The sequence below is a fragment of the Manacus vitellinus genome, unplaced genomic scaffold (assembly GCF_001715985.3).
Source record: "Manacus vitellinus isolate BGI_N305 unplaced genomic scaffold, ASM171598v3 scaffold_2_pilon, whole genome shotgun sequence".
Lineage (NCBI taxonomy): Eukaryota > Metazoa > Chordata > Aves > Passeriformes > Pipridae > Manacus > Manacus vitellinus.
The window spans coordinates 425,254-446,497 of NW_021940208.1; the positions used below are offsets into that span (position 1 = coordinate 425,254).

The following is a 21,244-nucleotide window of genomic DNA, read 5'->3' on the forward strand; positions in this document are numbered from 1 at the left end:
CATTGTAACTGATCAAGACTGCATGGACTGCTGCAAACAGAGAAGTGGTTAGAAGCAAGATCCTAAATACATCCTAGAACTGACAGAAGTTTGATGGATCTTCAGTTGGCTAGGGAAATACCCTAAAACAATTTCTCAGCTATCAGATTTTAAGTAGGAACCCATACTTGAAAGATAAGTTGTATTTCTATCTTAGTGGGAGTTTTCTCCCTCCCTTTAGTATGCCTTTCATGTGCTCAGCACAAAGATATTTGGACTTTTGAAGAATTGGACTTTCCACAAAAATAACTACACCCCATTTCAGCTATTACTTTTTTTTTCCACCACACCAGAGTCTTCTTATACACATTTTTAATAAACAAAAGGAAAGGGAGTAAAAGGGTATTCAAATGAAAGCCTTCCTGAATACTTTTATTTCAAAGGTTTGGGCTGATTTTAGTCTTTTATTGCGTTTTTAATAAAAAGCTTAGAAGGCTTTAAAGGATAAGTTCATCTTGGCAATGGGTAGGCTAAAATCTGTACTCACAATCCAAACTAAAAAAATTCATGCTTTGTACAATGATAGTTCTTGTTAACACTGTTGATTCTCTGGATTCACTAATTCCTTCACAATCCACAAAGCAGATATCTCCCAGGCAGAGCCAGTGAGAGTCTTGTGTAATGTCACTGGGAAGCACATACTTTATTCCCTTAAAGAGAAAAGTGACTTCTCTCGACACAAATAAAATGAGGAAGATCACAAGTTCACAAATCAGAATGTTATGTTTCAGCAAGGCTGAGGATAAAATTCCTGCTGGTACAAAATATTTCCTGGCCTTTAATGACCATTAGAAGACCAAATTAAGGCTTTCGGGATGAGTCTGCAATTTAGGTATTGAGCCAGAACAGATTTTGATGGTATCTTTTGAAGACTAGCTCTGAAGATGCTGTGCTACCAAAATTTCAATTGCCCCAAACTAATGTTTCTCACTACTCTGCAAGGGTAGTGAGACAAACAAGTTACAAGCTGAAGGAAGATCATTCAAAGTGGCCTTTGATTACAGAGCTGTGCCCGATAACTTTTTCGCAATTAAAATCTATAATATAGAGATGTTTATCAATTTCTGGTGTTGCATCCTGAGGTTTATGTCTCTTGTTCTTCCTCACATGCTTTAAAGTTAAGAAAAAGACAAATCATCAAATTCTTAGGAATCAAAAAGGGCTCTAGTCTGTAGTATGGTACAAGCATGTATCACATGAGAGCTGATGTAATATCTGTCTTTTACAGAGACATTTTTATCCCCAAAGAAAATAATTTTTTAAAGAAGGAATTATATGAACATTTTCTAAGAATGAATTTTTATCTTGGTGGCCTTGGGCATGACATGAATTTAACACCAGATTTTGTTTTCAAAGGTTGACACCAATAAGCCCAAGGAAATCAAATTATATCACACATGTTGCATTAACCCTGGTGCTGTTTGACCAATGGGATATGACATTGTCTGGTAGGATATATGAGAACTGTGTCTCTGTGTGCCTGCAAGTGCATTTATGCAAGAGTCTCCTGCCCAACTCCTGATGAAAAGAAGACATTGGAAGCTAAAGGTATATTTGCTTTAGCTTAACTCTTTAAAAGTTCATTCTTCATGATCTCTTTGTCTAATAATTAGAACAGAGAAGAAATACCTGTTTCAATGAACTGTACAACTTTGTGGTGGGGTGCTCTCCGAAAGACTTTCACCATTGTTAATTTATACAACTAAAGTGATACTAAAAATTCAATCACTACCATTAACTGATACAGGATCTTAAATCTAATCATTGTTTGCAAATGATCTTAAATTGATCCATACTCCTGCAAAGCAAACAGGAGCTTTTCCATTGATTTCAATGTGCTGTACAGTAATTTATAAGAATATGGCTTCCCTGCAACCAGAGACATGGATACACACACCACACTAGTTTTATTTTAAATCCAGCTTCTCAAACTATTGAAAACAGTAAAGTCATAGAGGACTATTTTACAACTGGTGGGTAAATGCCCAGTCTTCTGCTAGTCCTGTGGCTACTCACACTATATTCCTACTGTGCTTAGAGGCCAGGTTTATCTAGGCATATCTGCCAGTATTGTGATCACTCCACGGCAATCTGAAGCCCCTCCAAACCTGTCTAACCAATCACACAGGCTAAGATGGAGATTCCTACTGTTTACATTAAATGCCACAGTTCTGTAATTGCCTCTCTCCTAAGGAATCTGTGATCATGATGTCTGCTAAGCCTTCCACAGTTATTTGGCAGAACGAAGGATATCTCAAAAGCTGAACCCAGACTGCTCTAAAGTAATATGAAATAGCCAAATAAGAAAGCAGCTGAATCAATGAGAAATCAATTAAGCTCCCTTTTAAGGATTTCAACTTAACTAAGATCTGAATGGACCTCTGCAAAGATTTCTCTTCTTGAGGAAAACTATCCCACTAAATTGGTAATGTCATGGGAAGCCTAAGAGCAGAAGAGGATAGCATGGAACTAGGCATGAATTGAAAATCTTTCTTTTTTCCTTGCACTAAAGACATTTATAACATTTCTGGCTAGAATAAGTGTGGCCACAATGAGCACTGCAGTGCCGGAAATCCTGAGGAGATGAATGATCTGAAATGCTGTTTCTGTCCCAAATGACGGGCACTCTGTGCTTTAGAGTAATGCCCACCTCGCATTAAGGTTCAGGGCATGAAACCCCTATCAAAGAATCATAGAATCATAGTCTGATTTAGGTTGAAAAAGACCTCTAAAACCATTAACACAGCACTGCCAAGCCCACCAATAAGCCATGTACCCAGGTGCCACATACACATGTCTTTTAAATCCCTCCAGGGATGGTGACTCCACCACTTCCCCGGGCAGCTTCTTCCAATGCTTGACAACCCTTTCAGGGAAGAAATTTTTTCCTAAATACCAACCTAAATCTCCCCCAGACAAACTGAGGCCATTTCCTCTTGTCCTGTCCCTTGTTACCTGGAGAAGAGAGCAACTCCCACATGGCTACAACCTCTTTTCAGGTAGTTGTAGAGAGCAATAAGGTCAACCCTGAGCCTTCTTTTCTTTAGGCTGAACACCCACAGCTCCCTCAGCTGCTCCTCATCAGACTTGTGCTCCAGATCCTTCCCCAGCTCTGTTGCCCTTGCCAAACTGGATTGGTCCAGCCAGTTCACTGTTTTCTTTGAGCTAACTGCTTGTAGCATCTGCATTGACCTGGTAGGTAGGATACTCTCTCAAGAAGTGAGAGAGCACATCCAATGCATTCTCAGATTGAGGAGACACCTGTTTAAGTGCCACAGAATCTTAGGAAACTAAGGTACTTTTGCAATAGACAGCTCTAGATGGTAGGATGTCTCAGAAGTTGATAAGTTGTCTGCAACACTGTAGTACAGCTCAATAATCTGCATTTGCTTAAGGTAAATTTAAATGCCTAAATATCTTTGTGATCATAGACCTTAATAACAAAGTTTGGCAACAAGTCACTGAGAAGCAGCATTTCTTCCCTGCCACAGTGGGGAGAAAAGGGCAGTCATAAAGTCAAATGCCATATCCTCAAAAAAACATGTTAGCTGTAGAAGTGATGAGAGGAGCTATGAATAGGGTCAAACTACTAGATTTCTTGAGATATGATCATTCAAGTTCAGCCTCAGTCTCTGGTCAGGCATTCTCTCTCACTCTTTTCAAAATGTGAAGTAAAACATCATAACCTCCTACCTCTTTACTGAGTCCCAGCTTCCAGTTTCTAACTTGTATCATTAAATGTACAGCCCAGGATTTCATGTCTCCCCTGACAATTTAGGACCACCATATACAAAGTACTATTCCTTCTACTGCTCTTCTCCAGTGTACTTTTAAGGGTCTGAGGTAGAGCCTGGATGTCAACCATGCATAAAGTGAGTCACTACGAATAAGTGATGCAGAAGGAATCCTTATCTGCATGCAGGTCAATCTACAACCACTGTCAACTGCCCAGAAAGAGTCAGTACTTATTACACAGAGAACATAATTTCTATTGCTGCTTCATATATTCAACTTTGCAATGCTTCTAGTGTATATCATGCATGCCAGGATGTAAACTACCAAACAGAGAACAGTTTGAGAATCACTGATTTAAATTTGAGAAGAGTGAAGGACAACACCAGCTAACTTAATTCCTTTAATAATGATTTTGCATCCAAGCATAATACTGTTTTGATGGGCCTGGGATTGTACTGATGCATCACTGAGATCCCTCTGGTAAACGGTGCATTCCCCCAATGCAGATGACATGACTCACCTAATCATTCACTGCAGTCAGCAAATATGTCTTATGGTAAGTGGTGTGTTGCCTCTTAATTAGCTACAAACACTTGGTCCAGTTTAAACAGGTCAAGAGTGAAACTAGACCACCTACTGAGTTCTGTTTCACATTGCAGCACAGGCCACTTCCTTCTTCCCACTACACTCACACAATAAGAGGTTAAGAGAGCTGCCCCATAATGGCTTCATTAGTTGCCAGCTAGGGCTCATTAAGAGGTGAAGGGAGATAGCCCACCAAAAGCCTGGGATACTGAGGATCTGTGATGGCAGACCCTGGAGAAACCAGGGTCAGTGTTTCCTTAATTACCTTTCTTGTACTAAGCATTGCCTTATTAGCTGAACTGGGTTATAAAGACCTTTTTTGTATTTGCTTGTGCAACAGTACTAAGATGCAAAAGGGAGGGGATTGAATTCCCCCATGGAGAATTCAAAATGTCTCTTTTGCTGCTCAGTACAAGTTATCTCCAGGTTTATCTCTGCACCTTTCTCTAAGAGACCTTTTTTTTTTTATATTTGGGAATCTATCAGAAAAGTAGTGCATACTGAGGGAGGAGGAATCCTACAAAGCTGTCCCTTGCATGAAAGGATGAAGTATGTTTAAGAAGCATTTTTCCAGACTGAAAAATCTGAGATAGTATGGCAGCAGCCCTATCTCAAGATATATTGGCAGTGGGTAGACATGTAAAGCAAAACAAAACCCCAAACATATAATTATTTCTTCCTACAATGCAGTTCAGAGTAGGAATCTCTCAAAAGAGATTGAATTATACAGCTTGTCTATGAGGACACAGGCTAAGTGGAATGAAAAAAGATAATATAAACACGAAACAGAAATCTCTGTAATATTATTATTTTGTGAAAATTGAGAGTTTTAAGCAGAAATCTGTGTTTCTCTAAGATTACCACTAAGAGCAGGTGAAATATACCTACTCAGCTGAAAGATGGAGTCTAAGGTTCAAAGAAAGTCTAGTGTTTCTTTCTACATATGACAATCCACAGACTTTCACCTACTGCTTCCATACTGCCTGATAACCTTCTAAATGAATACAGCATACAGCACTGCAGATAGGTACTAGTCTTAACTTCAAGGTGTTAAGAGCTGGAAAATCCACTGCGCCTCTTCATATTCTTGGTTTTCAGATGATTATGCTGTTTGCAAAGTCTGCCTCTCCATGTAGTTTATGAAAGTGGCTGTCCTTGGCACTAGGCCATGTCAGCACAGTCCTATAGATTTCATTGGGACTGAACACAGTCCTAATGGCTTTGCTGAGTTGAGGGTGATTTATGCAAGTCCTTAGTTCTTTCCCTTAATAATTCTTCTGCTCTGTTTGGTCCTGTTTCATACAATAATGAAATCTGACCCCTTTAGTCCCTTCTACAAAACCTCCACCCCACTGGGTTGGGCAATGTGTTGCTACATGTAGTAGCATGCCTGCTCACTCTATTTTAATCATTCAAGAAGAGTACCACATATGCTGTAAGTAAATCTGTCTTTCAAATCAAGTCATCAATTCAGTGGAAAGGTCTGGGTTTGAAATGGAAATTTACAAATCACCTTAGCTGTGATTTTAGCTGTGAGGCACAATAACCTCAATGTTACAAGCACCTTGGTAAGGAAAAAGGTCTTGGAATGATGGTCAAGTTTGTCTCAAATAACCTCATGCTGCCAAAGAAAGTTTGCACTAGATGGATTTATAAAAGCAGTATAAGGAATGCTTATAAATCATCTGTACATGACCCTGCAGGTTAACAAAGGGAAAGTGAATTCTGTTTGTGTGTAGAAATAAACATTTTTCCAAATCCATCCCTGCAATCCCCAAACCTCCATACACATTCAGAATAATGACTCAATTATGAACTATGCTACAAAATCACTAGAAGTACACGACTACCTTTCCCCTTATGGTGGCCTTATAAATAAACCCACAGAGTATGGAATTGAAGATGTTAATACGGGGAAAGGAAAAGCCTGGCACTAAATTTATCCTCCTTTCAATGCACGATAGCTTCTGTACCTACCTCTGCAAAAGTTTTGATCAACCTAGTTTCAGCCCCAGGTTCCTTCTGCTTATTCCTCAGTCCAGTCAATTTTATTTTATGACAAGCTTCTAACATCTAACCTAAATGATGATTGTCAAAAAGATCTTTTTTTTATATTCTTAGCACCAGTTTATTCAGTTTGCTCCATCCTTGGAAGTTACTCTCTTAAACTACTTGCAAGCAGCTAACCTGAATGTCTTTACTCATGATAGTGATTTCTCAGTGAAAATGTTGTTTACATAATTTTTCTACTATATCCACTCTCCTAACAGCTTTTTTTTTTGAGGCTGCTTTGCTGAAAACTCCTTTCATTTCATTGCTTATACTGAGCTGCCCTGGATTTTTGGCCTAGTTCCACTCCATCTGTGTAAGGTATAGAAGCTGTTATTGCTGCAGTCTCTTGTTTGTGAGCATAAAATACAGGACAAAATCCAAAGGACTAATGTTCCATGGGTTCTGACTAGCATTTCTTAGTGTTTCTCTAAAAGCTAATTGCATTTGGAAGAAAAGGTTCCTGAATAGATTTTCTTTAGCCTTCAGTTCACATACCTGATGGAGATCTTGAGCAAGATGCCCATTCAGCAGAGGAATGAAGTTGCAGATTCAAAACCTCTACACAAAACTGTCCATAAAATGTGTCTTCTTGGTAGGTGCTTGTACTATTAAATACTTTTAATCAGTAAACTTATTTTTTACTTGATAGGGGATAGTATTTTAATATGAACCTCATGTGGCACTCATCCTCCTCTAGCTGAGCCTAGAAAAGCATGGGCTTTGAATTCAGAAAGGAAAGGAGAACTGACAGATTGCCACCTCTTCCTTCTTGTTTACAGCCACCTAAAGATTATTTAGTCATCTCCTAAAAATCAAAACAGACCCTTTGGTGGCTACTGGGATTCACCAAGAACTAACATCAGAACAAGCAGTTATATGTAGACCATCAATTACATTCACAGCCATATGATGAACAATAGCAAGCCTAGATGGCTTTAATGCGGTTATTTATTGTATTACTCTATGCTCAGCAATGGAAACAGAATTATTTATGTAGTTGAGCTATGGAATTTCTGCTTCCAGTCATGTCTTGCATGTGCTTCACTAGAACACATTTGTAGCACTTTTTTTGCAGATCTAAGTGCAAGAAGATTTTACAGTTTAACGAAAATAAAAACCAACAGTAAGTCACTGCTGACATTACCAATTGAGCAATCATGTCCAGTCCAGTTGGGATCGCAGCTGCAGAGTCCAGTATCCGGGAGGAAGGTCCCATGACCAGAGCACTGATCCAGGCAAGTGGCTCTTGGGGTCTCACAATTTGTTCCTCCCCAGCCAACAGAGCAGTGACATTCTCCTCGCACGCACACACCTCGTCCTGAGCAGGTAGGATCCATGCAGTCCACTATATGTGAGGAGGAAGAGGAAGCAGACAGCAAGAGCAAATGGGAATTTCAGAAAAAAAGCCATCAGACTGCCATCTACACAAACGTACTTATATAATATCTCAAGGTTCCAACCAAAAAGCCCTACTGCGCACAAAAGAGATGTTTCATCCAAGAAGTCAGTGTCCCTAAAAGGCAGTGAGACCTAAAACACTTAAGTGAAAAACAGAGAAAAATTAATGATGAAATCTATTATTTTATCCAGGTCTGCACTAATAAATGATCCTTCTGGCAAGAACTAATATCAATTAAGAACAGAATAAGAATAGTATTCTCTTGTACAGATATTGTGCTTCCATTTATTCTGTTAGAGTAACCTAAATTACTATTACTAATGAATTCAAAGCTGAGTCCTAGTTTTCTGAGAGAGAATTTTGCGTAAAGATTCAGCAGAAGCTGACATTCTTATTCAGTAAAACACATGCTTAAATTGAAGAATACGCTTAAATCTATACAGGTTTCACAGAGACTTACATAAATTTCACGTTAAATATATCCTTAGACAGTTTTCTGGAGTAAAGATTAAAACAAAATCATGTATTTTTTATATTGGTGTTTGTTCTCCTGGTTTTATTTTTGATCAATTAATACTCTTTTTTAAATGTTTGGAGTTTACTTTCCCCCCCAAAGAGTCACTTTCCTAACGAGATAGGAGACAATCCAGTTAGGTATATAGCAATATACACCAAAAGACCAAATGTACTCTTGCCTGATTCCTGAGTTATGTGTTTTTTAGGTAACTGTCAGCTCCTCTGCCCACAGGGGAATTTCACCCAGCAATTGGAAATTTTTAATGCACTAGACACCCTTCCAAAAAAAAAAAAAAACAACTGGAGGAGGTGACTGTCTATTTATATATAAAAGCTGATAGGACAGCCTAGAGAAATTCTTCCCATCTCTTGTAACGGTGTGTGGCAGTGCCCTGGGGATTAGTGACAAGTGTCAGTCTGGCTAAGCAGCATAGGGAAAGCTGTCCAACTCCTGGCTCTGATACAGCAGAGCAGAACACGGCCACCGTACACACAGCAGGCTTGTGGTTCAGTTTTTTGCCCCCTGTAAAAGCTAATAAGAATTCCACTGACCTGTTCAAGACACAGAAACCTTAAAAGGAAACACAACAGCTGCTCTGATAGTTCCCTGAATTCTCAAACCCTTCTCAATCTGACAAGTAATGGCTTAGTTATTACTATCCCAAGGCATGGGAGAGAATTTTCTTTTTTGTTTAGTTCCTGGAGCTCTGCTCATAGCTGGAACAATCCTCGAAAATTGTAAGAGGCTGGAAAGGATGAGTCTATAAATCTCCTTCACTGTTAGCGAGCTGGGAGCTATGGTGCCAATTTTAGCATGAAACCCTTGAAGCCCTGGCCCTGTTCTTTCTCAGCAGTAATAAGTATGAAAAGGACTAAGGGATGGACTAGCAGCCTTGTCCATTCTCAGCAGATGGTTTGAACATAGGGAACAAAGTTCACAGGCTAACTGACAAGAGGCTACCTCCAGGCAATTAATCATCCCCTCTGAAGGTCAGCTGGGAAAAAGGTGAGTTTTACAGGGGCCTCCATCACAGGAGGCAGACAATCTGCTATCTCAGCTCTAACACAGACGATTATAGGAGGGGAATGTGCATGTCAGAACCCCCCATTTATCATAATCCCAAGGCCATTTTTCATGTTGAAATGAGCCCTTTCAGAAAATGTCACACACAATGGCTACTTTAATCTCAGCCTCACTAGCTGTATCTCTTTAGGGTTTCGGCACCATCGGAAGGGCCCTGGGACAGGATTACGGGCCTCTGCTTTCTTCTTAATTGCTTAGTGGATTTGGAGTATAATGGTATATTTTTAGGGAGTTGTGCTTGACAAATTTAGCTGCTCAGCTCTAGGAGAAGTAGAGGTGGGGAGCTGGGCAGGAGGGCAGAGCTGACAAAACCTAGTATACCTGGAAAAAGAAAAAAAAAAACATACGTCTGTGTTGTTGGTTAGAAAATGTCCCAGATGGTAAAATTCCTGGTTGAAAAATGCCCCGTTTATAGTGCAGCCTTGTGCAGAATCTTTGCCAGGGAGATAAATCATGCAGCAAGCAAGGTTAGTGCCTCTTCTACACTTTTCCCCAATATGCTTCATGCTTCATTGGTCACACAAGTTATTAGGCTTATTCGGTGCCCAAAGAGTAACTTCTCATTTTTCACTGCTTAAATTTGCTCCCCTCCTTGTAATGTCTCGCTGACTTAGCCCATGCCTTATAAAATATGGGCCAATAAACTAAGGAAGGAAAAAAGAAAAACTTGCGTAAGATTGTTGGCTGATGTTTTATAAACATTGCTGAACTTCTATGGGGAAAAAAGAAAAGACAGAAGAAACCCTGGAATGAAAACCCACTATAAACATGGACCAAGCCGTGAAGCTACTAAGAAATAATAAAGAGTAATCAATACCAGATGGTCCGTCTTAGAAGAGAAATTAAAGAGTAAAAGCAATTTAAAAAATAGTATAAATCAACTTTTTTACTAGATCTAAATATATATACATATATATATATGTCCTCAAGATTTCCCACATGGCATATTTCTGAGTTACTTCCCCCCTCACAATACAATACAAATTATGCCTTGAATATCAAAAACATGCATGCTTGGAAAAATACTAAACAGCCCATAAGAAAACCCATGATCTCTTTGTTCTTCCTTCTTTTTCAAGTTTTGACCTACTGGGACTGACACTGTCCCCCGCTACAGTGATAACACAGAATAACTCAGTAGTGTCTGGCTTTTCTGCTTTAGATGAGACCAGGGAAAAAAAAGGTTCCTGTTAGAAAAAGGGCAAATCTCACTTCTCACTCTGATTTACACACATTAAACACTTCTGGCTGGAGGCAAAATCAGGATCTTTTCATTTCTGTTTATCCAGTAAAGATATGATCTAGTAAATAAGAAGTCTACATAGAAGCTTTAAAGCTACTTCAGTAGTCACCATCTTTGGGTTTTGCATACCCCACAGCTTCACTGAATTGTGCTTTAAGCCAAAATGAAGCTTCCTCAAGAGATGTCTTATTGTTATAAGAGCTGATACTGTCTTCGTCTCTAACATTTACTGACACTGAAGCCATGTCCCACACCAATATGTTTAACACTTCAAAAGAATTGCCAGATTAGGTGTCATTTGAATATCTGAATCCAATCCAGCCTATTTTCATTGTCCGTAAAATAAAGTCATTTCAGATAAATCTTTATCCCTCATAATAAAAACAACCATAAATTAATTCCAGCCATTGTTATTCTTAAACATGTGTCAAATAATGTTTTAAATCTCTCAGCTGGTGAAGAGGCCTTACACATGTACTTGTAGAAGCATAATTTAAGCACACTTATTTATCAAGTCACCTGCATAGAATTTTGAGAATAGTTTTCGAAAGTGTTGTACATTATTCTTTAAATAAGGCACTTTTGGATGTATTTTTATAACTCCCTGAATGATTTATACACTTACAAAACTGTCCACTTTTTCATTTAGCAATAAGAAGCAGTCACAGGCTCAGGAAGATAAAGGTTTATGTTGGCAGGTGAGTTCTTACACAAAGAGATTAAAGATAAGTACTAAAAGGTACCGTATTTCTGAGCCATAAATCCAAATGTAAATGAAAAATGTTTGAGGGCTAATGTGAGAAAAAAAGCTATGGAAGAGCCATTAAAATAATATCAGATTTTGAAGCAGAATTTAATTCAAGTCCTGAGCATTTCTAAGCTTTTAAAGCTGACAAGAATCTCGGACTTCCTCTCACATGCCACCATTTTGTGTATGTAAGCAACTGAAATTGCTTGGCATAGCAAGCAGAGAAGAAAGCACGGTAAAATAATTATACGTTTAGATGTGTAAATGGAATCGATGCTTTAATAAGAACATTTGAACATATGATTAAATGTTCTGGTCTTTCAACTAGATGTGTCTATCTGAAACATTTGATGGCTTTTCTTCCAATTATTGAACAAATATGATAGCTAACGACGAGTTATGACAACATATCATTTTTATGTTGCATCCATCTATTGTATCTCTAAGGTGCCTATTACTGTTCTGTTTAAGTGCCAGTCCGATTCTGAATTGCCTCCATCCATGCAATTACGGAACGACAATCAAAGCAAAGGGCTAATTGAATGTATCTTGCAAATACCTTCTTCACAGCTCTCGCCTTTGTATCCTGGGTTGCAGATACAGGTCCCCATGATGCACGTGCCATGGTTATTGCAGGAGACATCAATGCACTGGTTCGTTGGGACATCGCACTCTGCTCCCTTCCAGCCACTATGGCACAAGCACCTTCCCTTCATGTACTGCCCATTTCCGCTGCACAGCACTGGGCAGGATGCTGGGGACAGACAACAAAAACCACATTAAAACAAAACTGTACATGGCTCTCACTTCAAAAAAGAGCACAAGAGTCCAGCACGTGATTTACAGTCTTCATATACAGTCTTCATTGGGGTATGTTCTTCTTTTCTTTGCCAAAACCAATTTTTTTACATGGATGACACACAGCTGTTGACTGTATTCTCTTGTAACAGTGCTCTCGAGTTAGAATATCTCCTCACTTTGTGTCTCTGATACCTTTTTTCACTAACTAAACTCAGCATTTTCTTGTATTCTGATTTTTCAATGTACTGGTGTCTTCTTTCAGCAGCATCACTTACTTTAGATTGCTTATTGCTATTCCTGACCTTCTGCCAGACTTTGTACTTTCCTTGACACCGCCTCTGCTGCAGACCTTAGTAGCACAGTTTATGGGTTTCAGTTGTTGTGCTCAGAGCCCAGAATGCCACACAGACTATTTCCCTGATATAGCTCATATCGTACCATCAACTATCAACTTTCTTCCCTGAAAGGCTTGTCAAGCACTGGAACAGGCTGCCCAGGGAAGCGACTCAGTCACCATCCCTGCTGGAATTTAAAAGACATGCAGATGTGCCATTTGGGGACATGGTTTAGTGGAGGACTTGGCAGTGCTGGGTTAATAGCTGAACTCGATGATAGAATTTTAGAGGTCTTTTCCAACCTTAACAATTCTATGATTCTGATCAAAGCTCCAGCCCCCTTTTTTTGCTATCACCTCTCTGGACTCCATTCAACATCAGCCACAATGAAAAATTGGCCTCTACTCTTTCCAAGTTCCCTGTAATAAAAGCTCTACAAATCTATCCTCAGTACCAATTTATAGAGGATTTTTAATTGCCCTTGTTTCCAGCAAAGCCAGCTGACTCTCAAGGCCAACCAGATACAGGCTTTCTTCCCTGTGATAAAGAGAAGAAGGTGACAAGCTCAAGCTGTGGCATGATGGATCCCAGGATTAAGTGTTTTCAGAGCTAAATTTGGAAAATGCCAGGCAGAGTGGGATGGGATGAACTGAAGGATACAGAGAAGGCTCCCCAAGGAAGGAGAGTGCATCAAGGACCAGACCCCAGCCTCCACAAACATAGCTTTGATAGGCACCGCTCTCCAAGCTTCCTCCAGCTTCTCTCAGATGATACCTTCTCCCTTTTCCATTTTCCACACCTGCCACCTTATGCTCCTTTTGTTCTCTGCTCTGATTTTTCCAAGGAAGATGCTGACTTCAGTCCCTCAGAAGGAACAGTCTTTCCCTGTTCCTATCCCTTGAAACTTCTTGCTTAAGCCCTGTTCTCTTCCATTTCATTTTGCTGAAACTCAGCTGCAAGGACATACATTGAACATTGACTTCTCTTGTTCACTGTTGCACATCAGCCTCAGGTGGGAGCAGCTGGGCTTCTCATCTGCCTCTCTGAAAGGCAATCTATGAACAATTTTATGCAGGACAAATGTGAAATGAATATTCCAGTCTGCTGCTTAATTCAACTGCATTAGGCATGTGATGAATACAGTATTTCTATTTTGCTTTGTTCCTGGCTCTGGTTAGGTGTGGGAAGAGGTATTAACATGGGTAAGGGAAACATTCCTCTCCTTCTCTTCCCATCTTTTATATGATAATCTCACAATGCACATCCTGAGTTGTTTCCATGTGTCCTTTTAGTCAAGTCTGTTTGAGTGTTACAGAACTAAAGCAGCTTCAATAAAATACAAAGTACTGCCAGCTCTGTTAAGCTAGTTTGATATGCAGTGAACTTTATTTGCCTGACCAAGATAAAAGAGGTTTAGAAAAGAAAGGAATTTGGCAACTGTTATTACTGGGGAGTAATAACAGTTCCCTGTTCACTTTAGAGGAAGCACATTGCAGTGGTGCACTGCAAGTGCATCATTTGCAAGCAGGTATCTACCTATATGAGACATAAATTGTTTAAGATACATTGTGTTGTGTACATGGTTCACAGCAAACTCACTCTGTAATTTCACTTTTCAGCTAAGCTGATGAAATCTTCTGCCTCCCCATCTCAAATTTCAGTGCTCAGTAATGGACCTTGTTCTTTCAAGGCGCTGGCAGGGGATAGTTTGCAGCTCTTTTCAACAAGAAGAAAGAATAATTGCCTTTAACCAGTGAGAGGTTGCTGAGAAAGACTTACAGGTTTTCTGACAAGACAGCTGATCACAGTACCAGATCAGATAAATTACTGGCCATCTGCAATGAGACTGGCACTCTACAGAGCCTTCTGTGGAGAACACCTTAGGCATAACCTAGAAAGGGCTGCTGCAAATGCTGCAAATGTCAAGCCAATGGCAAGAACAAGACCTCCTCTGTAGTATGCAATAATGAATAAAGAAAAAAGAGATTTCTGATTTTTTCCACTGTTACTTGTGCAACTCTCTTCCATATATAAATATGTATAATTATTATTATTTGATCATTCAGATTCCAACAAACAATGTTTAAGATGGCAAAATTATAGTAATTCTCTAGTGTGGTAATGACAGCAACAACCCAAATACACACCCTGTTTCTTGTAAAGTGTAGCATCAGAGAGTAAGATTGTTTGTTTGTTTACTTCACGCAGAACTTGAAACCGCCATCTCCCATGTCCAAGAAGACCTTTAAAAGGCCCATGAAATACACCTCTGGTGACTTGCTCTCATTTACTTTGTTTAAAATAATTGGTTAATCATGGCTAGGCTTCGCCATAATACATTAATTATTAACTATTACTAAAAACAGAAAGGCTTCCTGTTCCAGAATTTCCCATTCCTTTGGATGGTAAATTACAAGGCTGAACTGAAACAAAGGAACAGACAGGAAATCCATGACCTAGAAATCTTCACGTGGGCAGGGACCTGCTTATTTAAGGATTACTGCTTCATACAGGGTCTGATAAATGGTTGCAGACGAATACTGTAGCAGCCTTACACATGCTGCCTTTGAGAGATTTGTAGCTCAAAAGCAGCACCCTAGATGCCCCTCTAAACCAACAGGAAGCCAATGCTGGGGTCCCTGGATCTCACACTCATGGCAACATGATCCATTTAACAAGCCTACTGCGTGGAAATGCATACACAAATATTATTTTGACACTCCAGGTACTAATGTGTCTTCCTAAAGGCAGAAAGTAATCTGTGATCTGAACCCAGATGATTCTTAGCAAAAAGACAGAGTTGAATAACAGGTGTTCCTATCAGCCAAAGTGCTCTAGTGAAATGGGAGAGACTCACATGGCTCCATTGAAGAGCCTGAGAAAGCTCAGGATATAACCCACCAGGGGAGGTAAACTCCTCTGAAAGTGGATTCAGAACAAAAGTTTAAGTATTCTGACTCACAGTGAAGGAACTTCTCCTCCACAGCCTCTACAGGGAGGTTTGGGGGGAACAAGCCCTGAACTTCTGCCCCTACTTGAAGTTAGGATGTGTGAGTTGGAATAGGCTGTGGGACATGGAAAAAACCTCCTTTTGTTTCCAGCTCTAAGGATTTGAAAAGGAGCTTGGAAATGCAAACCAAGTGTAAGGAAATGCAAACCAAGTGTAACCTGAGTCAGCAAGAAGTTTGACAGAAGGGCTCTCAGGGATGCAGATTGCCACATCCATCTTACTGGGCTGCGAACTCTGAAACCCCGCAGGGTTCAGCCTGGCCCACCCCGCCCCAGCGGGGAGCTCCCTCCTGCCCCGAGGGTGTGCGGCTCCTTATCTCTGTCTCCTGGCTGGGCTGCAGGGACATGACCCTAGCTCAGCTGGAGAGGGAGAGAACTGGGGTTGGACAGAGTTTAGCTCTCTCTCTTGGGAAGGAGCCAGCCTGCTTTCTGAAGCAGCAGTGAGCTGGGGTGAAGTTTTGACCTGCTGTCTTAGCAAGCTCCTTGTGTGGGCACTAACTTTTTACACTACCTCCCTCCCCAAATTTATAAATCTGTACTTAGTCTGTTGGACTGTTTGAGCCAAAAAAGGCCTTGAAAAGGTTGATGTACAGTATTCTGGCATTTCCCACAAGCAAGGTTTTGATTTCTTGGCCTGAAATGTGTTCTTACTAAAAGAACTTCAGTTTGTTTTTTAAATGCTTAAATAACTTAAAAAATTCAGGTCATAGAAAATCCTTCTGAAGCCATTTATTAAAAATACTTAACACTTGAGCAGAGATATGTATTATATTGTGTACTGGGGTAAGCCTCCTTCCCTCCTCCCAGTCTTTTCACTTTTGGCCAGAGTATCCAGTTCTTCCTGCCATTACTCCACTCCTAGCCTTACTCCAACCCTGCCCCATTTCCCACAGCCAGGTTCAGGCAAACTTGCAAGGTACTTACTTACTTTTTGTATAATCAGTCTCCTAAAAGAAAGTATCATTACAGTGTCATGCCACACCATGACAAGAGTGCTCTGCTAACAAACAATAATGACAGATTTATAAGTCATGTTTTCTAAAGTCACTTCAAGAGAGAAAATACCTGATGTGACATTTTGTCTATCCATAAGCAGCCTAAGGGGTGGTGTTGTTGCTAAGGGCACAGCACTCATGACAAGTATAGAATAATAGAATAGTTTAGGTTGGACAAGCCCTCCAAGATCATTGAGTCCAACTTTTAAACCAGCACTGCCAGTCCATCACTAAACAATGTCCCTAAGAGCCACATCTACACGTCTTCTGAACACTTTCAGAGACAGTGATTCTACCACTTCCCTGAGCAGTCTATTCCGGTACCTGAAAAGCCTTTCAGTGAAGAAATTTTCCTAATATCCAACCTAGACCTCCTCTGGAATGATTGGAAGACATTTCCTCTTGTCCTTATTACTTTGGAGAAGAGGCTGACCCCCACCTGACTACACCTTTCTTTTAGTTGTAGAGAGTGACAAGGTCTCTGCTGTGTCTCTTTTTCTCCAGGCTAAACAACCCCCAGCTCCCTCAGCTGAAATTGTAGCAAACATATTTGTAGCAAACAAATCCGGAGATCCAACCTATTCCCATCCTACTGCAGCATCCTCAAGCTGGATGAGGAGTACTTTGAAAAGGCACAGGCATGAATATAATTTCCACAAGAAAATGTTAATGGAAGGGGAAAGGGAAACAGTTTATCAAGTATAAATTCCCACCTCTGCCGCAGTCAGGGCCCAGAAAGCCAAGGAAGCAATGGCAAGTCCCAGACACGCAGTCTCCGTTCCCATAACAGTTACTGGGACAGTTATCCACTGATTCTGGAAAACAAAAGAGAATTCAGGTACTTCTTTAGGTAAGAAAACACCTCTGAGTTTGGGAGGGCTCTCGATGGCAGGACAGCTGAAACTTCAAAGCCATTGTTGCACTTGGAGCCCAAAGCATTAGTCTGAGCTCAGCTAAACAATGCTCATCCATTTACAGCTATAGAGGGTTCAACTGGAAATCTTATGATTAAATATGAGCTGTCCACTAAGCTTTGTTCTCACTCAGTACCAGAAAACTTCTAAATGTCTTTTCTTCCTGTGTACTTTTACAATGATTTTTCCTCTTTGAATTTATTGGAGAGAACCAATGCTCACCATTCTCATGGCAGAATACAGACCTTTGGTCCAATTTTGTTGACCTGGGTAAGTGACCTTGGGGCATTTATTTGTGCCAAACAGAGCTGAGCTACAATAGAAATGTTCCCCTATGAATTTACTGAACACAGACCCTTGATTCATCCTGTCTGCCTGTTCAAGGAATATTTCTAACCAGTTTCTTCTCGTTTGTTCTGCAATATTATATAGAATATAATAAATTATAAATTATATAATATATAATTTATACTATATATTTAACAGGTCACAGTTCTGGGCATAATACTGTACCTTGGTGGAACAGGAATGGGACTATTCCACACTTTCTTCTGTTCCTAGTTGTCATCTTAAATTCCCTGACTCTGACAAAAACACCAGCTATTCATTTTTCAAGGAAAGTTAACAGGTAAATAAAATGATACCTGGCACTTCTGAGGACAGTTCACAATACTGGGGTTAAAACATATTTTTCATAAAAGAACAATACAGGCTGGTAAACACATCAAAAAGAGAATGAAAATAATGTTATTTTCTTGACTAAACTGTGAGTGAAGACTGAGTAAATGTGAGTGGGGCTTTGAAAGTTGTTGTAACACCATGGTTCATTCCACACTGATATTTCACATTTTCTCCAAGGAAGATGCATATCAGATGAGAATGAGATTTTGTTATACAGGAGGGGCACTGGTGGTACATCTAGTATAGAGTGGGATGAAAATCTCTGCCCTGTGAATAATGACTGCACTTTCACACGTACTTCACGAGGCCTCCTGGTAGCAAAGATATTTGTAAACTCCCAATCAGTGCAAATGAAGAGAACCAGCAGTAGCAGTGATGTGCAGATCAGCTTCTAATCACAAATGAAAGGAAGCCTATTTCTGGATGGGTGTTCTCCAAAGAGCAGAGGTTTCTGAAGGACATTTTAAAGGATGTGGTGTAATTTAATCATTCATGAAGGGTAACAGTAATTTTAAATAATAAAACCAGTTTAAAGGATTTATGTTTTAGGTCCTGGTATCAGACAGCTCCATGCAGCAAGGAAGGTACAAGGAAGTGCTGTCAGTTTTCTAACACTTAAGCTCTATAGTTAAGCAGATATTCACTTGATGGTGTATAGAAAAACAGTCACAGCACGTAGTCAACACTTCAGGCTTGAGCTGTCATCTTTATTCCAATCAAAGAACAGCCATCCTTCCTAGAATAAAGAAATAATGACTCAGGCCTTGTGCATTTATACTGATATTTGGAAATGCTATCTCTCACTGCATAGCAAGTATAAACAGAAATCTATCCTGTAAATGAAAAGCTGATATTAGCCCATGTGTATACAACCTTCAGAACTTCGTGATGGTTTAATGTCACTGCTGAAAATAAAAAAAAATTTACTTTATGCCTTTTTTTCCTCTATGTTTTTTTAAAAAATGTTTATGTTTTCTTGTCTTCAATAAATATTGCAGAAATTTAGGAAAAAGAAGTTATTTGTGCACATACACATACTTACACATATGAAGAACAGTGTGAGTATCGTGAAACAAGATAATGAGACGGGTAAGGAGATTGAACTGCTCCTGTTGCTGAAAGGGTCAGCCCTTTTCCTCTAATCCTCTCAGCCTAGGAACAACTCTAAGCTCCCTCTTCTTGTGCTGGTTCTGGCACTTGTCAGACTCTTCAGTGAGTTGGTTAAACTCAAAAGGTGGCAAAAAAAAATGAATGCAGCAGAGAAAAAACCTAGTGAATTTTTTTTTTCTACTGCCTGAAAACCAGGAAGAGGAGAAGGGCCACACTATTCAGCATCAATGCAGTACGTAGCTGTCCCATGGCACCTCATCATCACACTGCCATGTTGGGTTGGGGTTTGCCAGCTGTAGCAACACTGTGTATATGTAACACACACACAACCTTTGAAGTCATAGGGAATACCTATGTCACCTTGATGCAGGACAGACTCCCAGTGTTATGACAACAACTTCAGTATATTAAAAAACTAAAAACTAAAAAAAACTTTTTTCCAAGCTTTGCTTTAAAGGACTAAATTGAGTCCTTGAAAAGAAGTAAAATATCTATATCGCTTTCTTGGTATATTTATGTAATATAATAAATAATATTTATGCAAAATAATAAAAAACCAAAGAAACATCTAAAAAACATCTAAAAAGCAATGTAACATCAGACACAGCAGCTGTTCTAAAGTGTGACAATGCACCAGATCAAATAAATGGTAATCTTTGTTACTGGAAACAATATTTTACATTACAGCAGGGTTCAGCTGGTGTGTCTGTGATACTTAGGGCAAGATGGGTAAGATGCTGTATACTGATTAGATGTTCACTAGAGATTAAACTGTCCACTATACTGGCTATGTATAAAAAGATTTAGAAGTTCAGAGGGACCACAGAAACAGAGCTTACCTGTGCTTAGGTAACCAACTTTTCCTGAATCTCAGGGTGAATCCATTTAATTGTCTTTACTCTGGTGGTGCATCCTTTCCTCCTCTGACTAGTTCAGCAAAGACACCTGTAACTGGTCAGATCCCATCGACAGTGACCAACGCTAGTGCAGGTCAAAAAAATATTCACATCTATTTTGTGTTCATCTGCAGATCTGCCATTTTTCTTTGCAAAATGCTGGTGATATGCACACATATCACTTAATTTATCACTATCTCCTCAATATTTGATTTCCCAGACTCTTCTTTGCAAGTGTGGCAAAACTGCTTGATACTAGATAGTGACTAACTCAAAAGGAACTACAAAACAGGTGGATGAAATCCATTGCACCTTCTTTAACTGAAGCACCTCAGTAGCTCTTAACTGTGGCCTGAATACCCTACACTATTAATAACAGAGCAAGCCCTTAAAAATCCTTTCATCCTATTTCACTGATTTCTCTGACTCACCTTGTTTTTCTAACATAGCCAAAAGTAACATTTCTAACACGTTCTTATTTTACTACTTCTCTTTGCCCTGGAATAACCTGCTTGATAGAGAGGAGATGAAGTGAAAAGAAACTCTTCTCTCCTTTGCCACTTGCTGTTTTTTAGCAGTTAAGGATACAAACTTGCCTGGTGTGACTCAGGCAATTACGATCTCACACTCCCAAAGTTCTTCACTACTGAGAATGAATTCTGAAAAGCGATGAAGATTCATGCAGTGCATCTTTGTCTCAAATCTGTTCCCAAACAGCTCCAAAGTATTTCCTTAAAGGAAGTGTTAAATGAACCTACTTTTTTTCTCAGGAACTCCAGAGCTGATGAGCATAAACAAGGCTGAGACTGAGGCTTTAGAGCACCAAGTCTGTGTGTGCAACACTAAGCATGCTTCTATTTATTTTCTTAGGCACAATCAGAAACTGGAATTTCTTTTTACTTTGAAGGTCACAGTCATTAGCGAGTCATGCTCACTTAAGATATCTCATAAAAACCTCTGTTTTCATCCCAGGACTGATTGTCTTTCAGTGGTTACAGGCTGTGCCACTTTGGCACCTGAGTCAGTTTTCTGTCCCTTCTGGAATGTATACACTTAAACGTATCCATGCACACTGCTCCAATACCTACATTTCAAACTAAAC

At 39.7% G+C, this 21,244-nt stretch overlaps 1 protein-coding gene across 1 annotated transcript in view; it reads right to left on the reverse strand.

Annotated features, from left to right (window-relative positions):
- The window catches only part of TENM4 (teneurin transmembrane protein 4), a 349,236-nt gene that overhangs the window by 138,823 nt on the left and 189,169 nt on the right, over positions 1-21,244 (reverse strand). Inside the window, exons 9-11 of the mRNA XM_018071344.2 lie at positions 17,255-17,356; positions 11,961-12,155; positions 7,556-7,756 (exon numbers count right to left, since the gene is read on the reverse strand). Of these exons, the coding sequence (XP_017926833.1) occupies positions 7,556-7,756; positions 11,961-12,155; positions 17,255-17,356 (498 nt within the window). The remainder of the gene's footprint in view (positions 1-7,555; positions 7,757-11,960; positions 12,156-17,254; positions 17,357-21,244) is intronic.